Consider the following 12,907-nt stretch of genomic DNA (forward strand, 5'->3'; position numbering starts at 1 on the left):
GGCCGGGTACTATAGGAGGTTCATTGAGGGATTCTCCAAGATGGTGTTGCCCTTGACTCGCCTTACCTGGAAGGAGACTCCGTTTTTGTGTGTACTCACGAGTGTGAGGAATGCTTTCAGGAGTTGAAGGAGAGATTGACAACTGCACCAGTGTTGGCCCTTCCTGATCCTGCAGAGCAGATTGAGCTATATTGTGACGCCTCTAGGAAGAGGCTGGGCTGGGCTGTGTGTTGATGCAGACTGGTAGAGTCATTGCATATACTTCGAGGCAGTGGAAGCCTCATGAGGAGAACTACCCGACTCATGATTTGGAGTTGGTGGCAATTGTTTTTGCTTTCAATATTTGGAGGCATTATCTGTATGGCATGAAGTTTGCCGTGTTCAGTGACCACAAGAGTTTGAAGTACCTGTTTGATCAGAAGGAGCTGAACATGAGACAAAGAAGATGGATGGAATTTCTAAAGGACTACGACTTTAAGTTGAAGTACCATCCTGGCAAGGCCAATGCAGTAGCTGATGCTTTGAGTCGGAAATCCGTGATTTTATCCAATTGGATGATGGGTGACTTTGATGTGATTAAGAAGTTTCAAGATTTGATAGTGACCTTTTTATTTGGGGGTGCATATCTTGAGATGGAAACTGTGAGAGTTGAAAAGGAGCAGATGGAGAAGATCAAAGAGGCACAAGTGCAAAGAGAGTGCCTTGATTATGTGGAGAACCAAGATGGAGTGTCTTGGAATGAGGATGGATTACTAATGTTCCAGAAGAGGATTGTGATTCCTCGAGGTCCTTTGATTGAGGAGGTGATGACAGAGGCTCATAAGGGCCAATTCACTATCCACCCTGGTGCTACAAAGATGTACCAAAACTTGAAGAGAAATTTCTGGTGGCCGGGCATGAAGAAAGACATAGTTGTTTATGTGTCCAAGTGTTTGATATGTTAGAAAGTAAAGATTGAACACCAGAAGCCATCTGGTAAACTTCAACCCCTTGAGATACCGTAGTGGAAGAGGGAGAGCATTTCCATGGACTTCGTAGTGGGATTGCCTAAGACTCAGGCTGGTTGTGACTCTTTTTGGGTCATTGTGGATATATTGACTAAGTCTGCCCATTTTCTTCCGCTAAAGGTGAGCTTCACTATAGAGCAGTTGGCCAAACTATACGTTTGCGAGATTGTGAGGCTTCACGGGGTGCCCGAGAGTATCATCAGTGATAGGGACCCGAAGTTCACATCTCGGTTCTGGGAGGTGCTGCAGGGAGCTTTTGGTACTCAATTGAGATTAAGTACAGCCTATCACCCTCAGACTGATGGATAAACTGAGTGGACCATCCAGACATTGGAGGACATATTGAGGGCTTGCACTTTGGAGCAGGGCTCAGCATAGGATCGGTACCTACCGTTGATTGAGTTCTCGTACAAAAACATCTTTCATGCTAGCCTGGGCATGACACCCTACGAGGCATTGTATAGTAGGAGGTGTCGGACTCCTACCTGTTGGTCAGAGGTTGGAGATAGAGAGTTATTTGGGTTGGACTTCGTCCAAGAGACCACCCAGCAAATCGAGATGATCAGAGAGAAGCTGAAGTAGGTACATAATCGCCAGAAGAGTTATTATGAAGTAGGCACATAATCGCCACAAGCATCGGCCACTAGAGTTCAGTGAGGGTGAGAACGTGTTTATGAGACTTTCTCCTGTCACCGGTGTTTGTCGGGCCCTCAGAGTGAGGAAGGTTAGCCCGAGATTCATAGGGCCATACCAGATTTTTGGTAGGGTAGGGCTGTCGCCTACCAGCTTGCCTTGCCTCCGAACTTGGCCAACATCGATGATGTGTTTCACATGTCTCAGCTTCAGAGATATATAGTAGATCCTTCACACGTGGTGCAACTTGATGATGTGAAAGTTCGGGAGAACTTGAAAACTCTCATCGGACCACTCAAGATACTTGATCGTGGCGAGAAGAAGCAAAGTAGCAAGATCATTCCTATGGTCAAAGTGCAATGGGAAAGGAGAACTTCTGAGGAGTGTACTTGGGAGCGAAAGGACGAGCTTCTCCGGCAATATCCCGAATTTAGGGACATGTATGTCTCTAATTTTGCGGACAAATTTTTTAAAAGGTGGGGTGAATGTAAGAACCTGCACGGTTAAATTAGGAACTTAATTAATTTAATTATGAGTTAAAGGACAAATTCCATAATTGACCTTGAATAATTATGAGAGGGCTTAAATAATTAATATAAAGGTTGAATAACGTTGAAAGTCGCTTTTCTGACGAAAATAGCAGATACCGATTCTGCTTCACGGTATAAGTGTGTACTGGTGAAGTATCTCGAAAAATTATAATAAGTGTATGAATATTCCTAGAATAATATCTAGGACTAGTATGTTAAGTTTAGAGTCGAAATAATGAGAACTGTCGTCAGGACTAATATCAACCACGTAAAAACGCGTACCGACAAAAAGATGCAAAAATTATAATAAAAATATGATAAATGTTAGAAAAATGACTAGATTTAGAATATGAAATTTGAGATTAAAATGATTAGCAGAGCTATTAGCGCTAATACCGACAGATTAGTTAAATGGACATATAAATATTAAATAGGCCAAAACCCTAGGCCATAATTCAGAAGCTATGTGAGTTTTCTGCCTTGTGTTTCTGCAGCCTTGAGACCTCACCTTGACACCTTCATTTTCTGCATTGAAACCTCCAAAGTGATCACCTTTGTTCATATTTCTTTCACTAAAATGGTATAGGTGAGTGAGAGCAAGCTTGTGAGAGTGTATGGTCTCTTATTTCTGAGTGGAAACCTCTGAGTTGGTGAGTTTTGGGGCTGACTTCTTGAGTGTTGAGGTGTGAGCCATTTTCTTGAGGTGTGATGGCTTCAAGAAGCCATTTTTAGTGACAAAGGACCAAGCTTGTGGTGTATTTTCGTGGTCTTGAAGTAGCAGAACCTTGGGGCAGTGTAGAAGGCTCCAAGTCTGTCCCTTTTTCTGAGTTTTTAAGCCTTGAGGTAAACCATGATCACCTCCTTTGAATATTCATGATTTTAGCTTGATTAAGTCACTAAAAGAGGAAACTTTGATTATATGAGTTAAAGGTTGATGAACTATGTTTAAAATACATAAATGAACATCTGTTTAGGGAGTCATTGGACTCCAATTCGTGAGAGGGCCATTAAAATAAGAATTATGCAGTGAATGCACAAATTTCTGCATTATGTCTGATAAGTATTCAAATACTTTTCATGGAGTATTTGAATACTTTCTGCAAATTACGCCTAAAATCACTTAAAACAAGTTGGAAAAGCCTTAAACACTTAGTGAAACCTTGAGCTATGAATAATAATGATTATTTATGTTATAACAGACCATGAGGGTGATGTTTGGTGACCTTGGGCTGGTGTGGACTCTTGAATTGGGATTGTTAGCTTGCGAGGTAAGCTTTCGTGTCCTCAGTTTTGCCATTGTTGGTTTCACCATACCTCATGGATTGATGGTTTATAAGCATTATGTGTTTTGTGAAATTATGTGATGAATATTTGAAATGCTATTGAGCTGTTAAGTGCAAGTTCCTTATGATATGTATGTGGTGTACCACCTAGACGGTAAGCCTGAGTATGTGGAGACATACAAGATTGTGAATCTGTGGGTGAGGTACAAGCGGTGTTCCTTGTACTGTAGGTTGTAGACGTATGTAATCCCTACATGTTTATTCTTTGGCCAGTATGATTCTTACACACATGACATGGATATATGTTGCATTGCAGAAATTTTGGAAACGATATTATTATGCTATTTTCGAACTTATATTGCACATGTAAGTGAGCTTGGGGTGGAGAGATCCTTGAGGACCCCTTATCTTACTGAGATTTCTTTTTAGAGATCTCACCCCGTGTTGGGGCATATTTTCAGGTATAGGTACCTCGGGGGATGAGATCTTCAGCGACAGGAGGCCGGAGTTGAGTTGACTTATGTATGCTGTTGTGCTGATATGTCTGGATGATTATCATACTTTACTTTCTATATATTGTTATTTGATTGAGACATTGAGTGGGCTTTGTTATGGTTATTCGTGCCACATTGACTATGGATATAATGTCCCTCACATTTATTTATGGATTTAATATTGAAGAATATTTAGAAGAAAAAGAAATAAAGTCACCTTTGGTGAAAAAAGAGTTAAATGACAGTTAAGGGATAAAAATGCGGGTAAGAAAATTTATTCGAAAAGTGAAAGTAAAGTTAGAAATATGAGTAGAAAAATATTCTAGTCTAGTGGGTAAAGTTTGGTAATGAATGGAGTTGTGTAGATAGATAAACTTTTACCCAGTTGAATTTCACTTAACCTATATAAGTGGAATTTCTAAAGAAAATTACTATTCCTCCTTCATTTCTCCGTCCGTCTCCTGCACACCTTTGTCTCTCGTTTTCTTTTTGTTCATGAAGAGTAACTAAATCTTCCAAGGCTAATAACTTGAGCCAGAGCTAACGCAATTCATCCGTTCAAAAGCCAAACTTGTTAGAAATTTTGAGAGGAATCCATTTGTACCAGTTTTCTTGGGTGGGGTTCACTGTAGAGAGAGATCTTCTTCCCCTAAGATTTCAAATTTCATGGAAAATTGGGATTTTGATGGAGCTTGAAGCCATGGGAGCTTGAAGTAAGCTTTTGCAAGAACCCGCACCGTTAATTAAGGGAATTAATTAAATATATTGAGATTAATGAAATAATACCATAATTGACCCTAATAATCATGAGAAGGCCTGAATAATTATAGAAAGTAATTAATAATGTTGAAAGTCGCTTTTCTGACGAAAAATGCAGATACCGGTTCTGCTCCACGGTATAAATGCGTACCGGTGAAGTATCTTGGAAAATTATAATAAGTGTGGGAATTTTTCTGTAATAATATATAGGACTAGCATAACAAGTTTCAAGTAAAAATAATGAGAACTGGTGCCAGAACTGATACTGGCTATGTAAAAGCGCGTACCGGAAAGGTGTTGCGAGAAATAAAATAAAAATATGACAAATCTTAGAAAACTGGCTAGGTTCAGAATCCCAAGTTTGAGATTAAAATGCTAAGCGTAGCTATGAGTGCTAATACAGTGAGATTAATTTTAATACACATATAAATAGGTGTGCACACATTTCTAGGTCAGTTTTCATTCCTCTCAAAACTGATTCTACGTGCCTCCTTCTTTTGGGAGCTGAGTTCTCCAAGTTTTCACCTTTCTCTCTTCACATTGTGAGCCCAAGCAATCACCTTTCTACCTAGTTTCTTCATGATTAGAGTGAGCTATCTTGGTGTGGGTGTTTGGCTTTAGTTGCTGAGTGTTGGCTGCTGTGAGGAGTGGTTTTGGGACTGAGTTGGTGGGTTTTTTTGGTGAGAGCCTTGTTCATACCATTGAAGGATTCAAGAAGCCATTTTGATGATGAAAGGTTCAAGCTTTTAGTGCATTTTCGTGGTTCCTTAAGTCAGCATCTTGGAGCTGTGTTGGAGGCTCCAAGTCAGTGTCATTCTCAGAGTTTTTGGAGCTTAAGGTATACCATGATCACCTCCTTGTCATTTTTATGATTTAAGCTTGATTAATCTATTAAAAAGTAAAACTTGGATCATTTGAGTAAAGGACTTTGTTTCTGAGCCCTAAACATGTTAATGAACATCTGTTTAAGGAGTTATTTGACTCCAAATCGAGTTTGGACACTTAAAATGAGACTTATGCAGAAGAATGCTCGAGTTTCTGCATTCTGTCTTATAAGTATTCGAATACTTTTCGTGTAGTATTCAAATACTTATCCCTTGGTAGTCGAATACTCCTTGGAGGAGTATTGGGATACTTTTTTGGGAAGAAAAGTATTCGGTTACCCATGAAGAAGTATTTGAATACTGGATAGTATTCGGATACTGTGGGATTTGTATTCGAATACCTTGTGGTATTCGAATACTGGGTGAAAAGTATTCAGATACTTTGAAGTATTCGAATACTTAAGTGAAAGTATTCGGATACTTTCTGGAGACTTGGAGTATTCGAATACTCATTGAGGAGTATTCAAATACCTTCTGCAGAAACAACATGAAATGACTTAGAATGAGTTAGAAAGCCTTAATCACTTAATGGAATATTGAGCAATGATTGTTGATGATTAATTATTGCATAAACAAATTGTGATTGTGTTGTTTGTGGGCTTTGAGCTAGTGAGAGCTTGGCTTGGATAGTTAGCTTCCGAGGTAAGCTTTCGTGTCCTCGGTTTAGCCATTGTTGGTTCCACCATACCCCATGGGGGAATGGTTTATATGCATGATGTGTTTTCATGTATTGATTTATTGAAATGCTTTTGAGCTGTTAAGTGCAAATGCCTATGATATGTATGTGAAGTTCTCCTAGACGGGATTATGATCCTGTGGGTAGTTACAGCATTGGCGTGTACTATTATGGGTTGTAGACATACGTACAACCTACACTTCCTCTGATCAGTAGAATAGTTAACACACATGACATGATGATATGCTGCATTGCACTGATTTTAGAACTTATATGATATTACTGCTTTTGAACTTGTATTGCACATGTAAGTGAGCTTGGGGTGGAGAAATCCTTGAGGACCCATTGCCTTACTGAGATTGCTGTTTAGAGATCTCACCCCACGTTTGGGGCACATTTTCAGGTTCAGGTAACTTGGGGGTTGATACCTCGGGCGATGGGAGGCCGGAGCTTAGTTGACTGATGTATGCATGTTATTCTGATCTGCTTGGATGCTGATCTATGTTTGATTGTTATTATATTGTTATTTGAGTTGAGACTATGTTGGGCTTTGTTGCCTTATTTGATGAGCATGAGGGTTGTCCATGCCACATTGATTTGACTATGTCTTGTTTTAGATTTGAGTTGTATTAATGTATCAGGATTATGTCCGGACTACGTGTTGTAGATCCGTGACTTAGATACTCACCTTCATTTATATTATGAGGTTATTCAGTGTAGCTAGTTTTCTATTTGCACTTACATATAGGCAATATTTTGAAAGTGATTTAAGTAATCAACTTGGTAATTGATAATGACGTCATAATTGAAAAGAAAAAGATATTCCGCATTTTTAATTAAGCGTGGCTTAATACGATGGCATGTTAACAAACCGGGTATACACAGGGTGTTACAGCTTTCCCCTTCGTTCTAGATAAGTTTATGTTAAGAAATTCTAGTTTTATTTGACTTTTGAGGAAGATTGAATTTAGGTTTCCATTTTGAAAGTTTAGTTTGAATGAGCATGTTATAGCTTGATTGAGGCTTAGCTCGTGTCGAGAAAAGTGTTTAGATGAAAACTTTAACGGTGAAAATGTATTTGGAAAATTAAAGATACCGTATTTTTGAATAGTATCGTATACGTGAATAGTGACGTATACATGAATAGTACTGTAGAGATGAACAGTGCCGTATATATGAATTGATGATGGAATAATATTCTAAGGTGCATGAACTTTCCTTTTGGTGAAATAAAATAAAATAAAATAAGGTAGCTCCTTTTTATGGCCTTAAAATGAGTTTTGGCCAGTTTCAAAGGAGGTATACGTTTTTGAATTACTATTTCGCCAAGTGAGAATACTTTTATGCGTAAAATAAATTATATAGGTGGCTAAGCTTGGGTTTAGGCACTAGACAAAGAGAAATCTTATAGCTCCTTTGTAATGGGCACTTTTGGGAAAAATAGGTTTTTAGGTGCTAAGAGGAGTAATGAGTGTTCCAAAGGCCTTTTGGGACTATCCTAAGACTAAGTGAATATGTGAAATTTTTTGGGAATTTGTTGAATAAAGAATCACTCATTCACTCACTCATACATGGATTAACAACTTTTAACTTGAATAATCAAAGTTCCCTCATTTATTGACTTAAACAAGCTAAAATCATGGATTTCAAGAGGAATGATCATAGTATACCTATGGGGGCTCAAAAATAGTAGAACAATGTGCTCTTGGAGCTCTCAAATCTGTCCCAAGAAGTCATATTACACAAGCCACGAAATGATGACCAAAGCTTGGTCCTTTCTATACCAAAATGGCACCTTGAAGCTTCAAAAACCAATCATAAGACTCCCACAACACTTCACCAAAAGTCAGCAACCCTCACTCACCCAAACTGAATCTACAACTCAGAAATAAGTAATCTTTCAACCACCCAAGGCTATATCACACTCTCTCAAAGGATTTTTGGGGTGCTTCAATGGAGGGAAGAAGGTGGAGGAACGGGGAGGAAGGTGGCTGCCACCAAAAGGTCAGAAAATGTCACGTAGAGGGGTGGGAATTCTGACCTAGGGTTTTGTGTCTATGTATTTATAAGTGCACTTAAGTTTAATCTCACTGTATTAGAACTAATAGCTACGCTTATTGTTTTAATATCAAACTTCATATTCTGAACCTAGCCATTTTTCTAAGATTTTTCATATTTTTATTTTATTTTTCGCAACAATTTGCCGGTACGCGCTTTTACGTAGCCGCTATCAGTTCTGACGCCAGTTCTCATTATTTCGACTCCAAACTTGACATACCAGTCCTAGCTATTATCTTAGTGATATATACATAATTTTTATTATTTTTCGGGATACTTCACCGGTACGCATTTATACCGTGAAGCAGAACTGGTATCTGCACTTTTCGTCAGAAAAACGACTTTCAACATTTTTAATCACTTACTATAATTATTTAAGTTCTCTCATAATTATTCAAGGTCAATTATGGAATTTATCTCTTAACTCAGAATTAAATTAATTAAATTTCTAATTTAACGGTGCAGGTTCTTACAACGCCAATGTTCTGTCCTGAGTACAGAGATATCTAGCCCAATAGGCTAGTGAATTACTTTTGGATCTAAGTGATCTCTTTAAGGTATCTATGAGTTAGATATCCTTGAATTTAGCAAATCACTGTGCATAAAAGAATAAAAGACAGCTTTCGCCAAAGGGGTGGTGTGTGCGCACAATGACAGTATAACAGTAATAGAGAGGGAATTGTCATACATGTAGGTTTTACCTCTTATTTATAGAGTTTATCTGTGGGTATTAGGATTCTGGATCTTCTATACCTCTTCTAGCAACTCAAACCCATGTTTAATGCTGTCGTATTAAGATTGATATTTTTGATGGATATCCTTCTTTAATTATATCATATATATATTTGGATTGCCCCTTGTTGGAATTGATAATAAATGGACCTCACATATGATTGCACAACAGTCCCGTTGCTAACGAAAAATACCGTTGTATTACGTTATCTATTTTCTGGTGCAATTTATGTTGGCGCATGGGAGCTGAGCAGGTGGGGAGAGAGCATGTGTTCGAATCCTCCCAGTACCACCTTTGGGAGGTGTTTAAAGCCTTAATCCTGGACCCGCCCAGAATCGGATTAGTTGCGAAGCGATGAACCGATTGGAATGTTTCCAAAAAAAAAAAAACTCACAATACACATGTGCAAAAAACAAAAACAAAAACTCACACATACACATTATAATTAATCTGTCTGTAATTGCTTGGATTTTTTGACCACTCTACTATTTAAGCAGGCTGGCTGCCTTGTTCGGCAATCAATTCTTATTTATTATCTTACATTGCAGGCCTAAGAAATCCTACCTGGTACTATATATATCTCAAATCTCGAGCCCTGTTTGCCATGCACCCCAACTTAGTTCTAAATTAAAATATCAATCATGGCTAAAACTCTTCTTAAAACACAAAACCTGTTTTCTGCTATCCTTACGCTCGTCCTCTTTTTTCTGTTGCAATTCAGCAATGTCAAGTCAGATTCATTTTCATTCAGTTTCTCCAGTTTCGGGCCAGAACAAAATTTTGATATAGGTTATCTTGGCGATGCCCGTCCATCAGGTGGGGTTATACAACTAACAAGAAGAGATGGACCAGATGGTATTACTCTCCAGAAACACAGTGTTGGTCGAGCTGTTTATATTCCACCAGTGCGCCTGTGGGACAAAAGCACAGGCAAACTTGCAGACTTCGAAACTGAGTTCTCATTTGTGGTGGACTCAGCTGGTAGAGCAATCCATGCCGATGGGTTGGCCTTCTTTATGATACCATTTGATGCTGACCCCAGAATTCCTAAAAATTCAACTGGAGGATACCTTGGACTATTTAGTCCTGAAACTGCTTTCAACACATACAAAAATCAAATTTTGGCTGTTGAATTTGACAGCTTCGGAAATGTATGGGATCCCAAGCCTGTACCAATAGCTCCTCATATTGGAATTGACATAAACTCTCTTGCTTCAGCGACCACTGATGATTGGCCTATTAATTCGGTCCCTGAAGGATCAATAGGAAAAGCTGTCATTGGCTATGACTCCAATGCTAAACAATTGAGTGCCTTTGTCAGTTACAGTGATGCTAAACAATCTGTTGGCGTCACACAAACCATTGATTTGAGGGGTATTCTGCCGGAGTGGGTCAGAATTGGTTTCTCTGCTGCCACTGGTGATAATGTTGAATCACATGACATTCTTTCCTGGAATTTCGCTTCAAAAATCTAGAGCAGTTCCTTGCTGGAGAACAATAAAGTAATGTTCGGGTCTTGAGATGTCAAGTCTTGTAATCATGCAATCTGAGCATTCAGTGGATTCTGTACTAGCGTTTGTTTTTCTCATATAAGGCCAAATTCGGTCTATAAAATTAATAACCATGATATGTTTAAATTTTAGTGTATGTTTTATCAACTTTTCCTTTCCGCTCTTTATCGATAGGGAGTGGATCCGACTTTTTAATTATTGTACCCTTTAATTATTTTAAATTTATGCTTCGCCCTCGTATCAAAACATATAACTCATCTACCTATTGTTTGACCGTTGACCTAATTATACACTCGAGTATACTGCCTTATACTCAAGTATTCTTTGTAAAAAAATGCTATGCTCGAGCACACTAGTGGCTTACCCGAGTATTGTTCATATTTTGAGCATTCATTACATTATTTACCCTAGTAACATAGGGAGATACCCAAATATATGTCACTGGCTGGGTTTTTTAAAAACCCCCAGTTGACATATTCCTTTCCTCACATACTATACTCGGGTATCGTGCGAATAAGGGAGAAATTTATCAATTCAATCACCCACACCATCCACCGCACACAGTAGTACTCCGACCACCATCTCATAGTTATTCCTCGTTGCTGCCACCTCTGTCAAGGTACTTGTCTCTCTCTCTTTAACATGTTTAATATTTAGGGTTTTTGTTTCAGATCTGACCCATATTCTAACATCATTGTTTTAACCTTTTATTTGATAATTTCAGTTTTTACAATCTTGATTAATTACTTTACGTTTTTAATCACAAAAAAAAAAAAAAAATCCTTTTTTACTTTCTATTTTTAACTAAAGGACTAAGTTTCTTGCAAATTTCTTGAGAGAGACGATTCAGGTTGTCCAGTGTATTACAAATTTTATTGAAACTGATTAATTTGAGAGAGTTCGATGGCTCACGACAAAAACTCAAGCACATCCAACGCGTGGAAACTCGATTGGATGAGAACCAATCTCAATTCGCAATTCTGGTAGCTCAAATGCAAGAAATACATTAAGCATTGTTTCTCAGGGAGCAACGTACGAGGGAGATCCCACAATCTCAATCATTCTTTATATCAGGTGAGACATCATCTTCTTCAGGTGCTACAAGAAATGAATGAAAAGATCAATGCTCCTTGTCAAAGTTTATGCTTGTGGAACTATTAATTTTTGAGGGACAAAACCCGCATAATTGGATTTTAAAGCTAAGATGTTTTTCACTTAAAAAACGTTCCTAAAGAATTCGAAGTGCTACTAGCTGGCTTTGAATGGAAGGAAATGCGAGGTCTTGGTTCCGGTGGATTTACCGCACATGATTTATGCAATCTTGGAGAGATTTCATTTGTACTTTTTATCAGCGATTTGGTGCTTCTTCTTATACTGATGTCAGGGGAAGATTATATGTAATGCCCCGTTGTACACCAAGAAACATTAATATTAGTTATGATATTAAACGCAGTTACAATCACATTGATTAATTAAAACTACGGATAAATTTTTTCACAAAAACATTGTTCATTTACTTTTTAAAACAAAACCGTACTTAATATATCCAAAACTTTAATTGTAACCATGTAACATCCTCTAAAATGAGACCACTACACTTAACCATTAACTTTAAACTTTTCATTATGATAAACTAGAAGTCTAGGGCTTTCCGGAAAGATATTACAATAACCATTTGATTAAGTATAGCCGGAGTTATTAAACTCGTAACGTAGCTGACAAAATCGAACTTTCGGAATTGGATCATCAACTTCAATTCTAAACTGAGATTGATATACTCATTCAATTACTCTAATATTTTATGGGATTATATTTCTATATGTTAGCTTCATATAGGTTCAAACCTCACTCAATTTGGAGCTCTGTAGCTTGAGTTATGCCAATTTTACTAACCTATATTCGTGCTAAGAACGGGTTGCGCGCATAAGAGCGCTGAGAGCACCTAAGCACGCTCTTTGAACATTATTTTGCCAGGTAGCGCGCTTCAGCGCGCTCCAACACGCCCGAGCGCGCACTGGCAGGAAAAATTTGTACTTTTTGGCCACCAAGAGTGCTGAAGCACCCTTTAGGGTGCTTGAGCGCTCTCCGACAGATAAAAACAGGTTCAATCTGCATAATGGCACATGACATGACGGAGCATTAGGTGAATTTGGTACCTAAATAACTAGACATGGCCAACAATGATGCAACACATATTGTGGCACTCATATCCCACCATATTCATCAATTTATCATTCAATTCAAAATGAGAAAACCATTTTCACATTCAATCAATGTTACAATGAATCATTTATAACAGTATTCTTCAAGATAATTACATGCCAACGGACTTAGCTACA

General features: G+C 38.2%; 1 protein-coding gene across 1 annotated transcript; it reads left to right on the plus strand.

The window, feature by feature from the left end:
• The first annotated feature begins 9,698 nt into the window (after positions 1-9,698).
• Positions 9,699-10,532, plus strand: LOC133299778 (lectin 5-like). The gene has a single exon (XM_061499263.1). The coding sequence runs from the start codon at positions 9,699-9,701 to the stop codon at positions 10,530-10,532; it is 834 nt and encodes a 277-aa protein (XP_061355247.1).
• Positions 10,533-12,907: the final 2,375 nt, after the last annotated feature.

This window comes from Gastrolobium bilobum, unplaced genomic scaffold, assembly GCF_033153095.1.
Source record: "Gastrolobium bilobum isolate Gb01-03AN ecotype WA unplaced genomic scaffold, APGP_CSIRO_Gbil_v1 utg1085, whole genome shotgun sequence".
NCBI lineage: Eukaryota > Viridiplantae > Streptophyta > Magnoliopsida > Fabales > Fabaceae > Gastrolobium > Gastrolobium bilobum.

What these genes read in the sequence shown, in the direction of transcription:
- LOC133299778 (XM_061499263.1), top strand. Translation starts at nt 9,699, where the DNA reads ATGGCTAAAACTCTTCTTAAAACACAAAACCTGTTTTCTGCTATCCTT.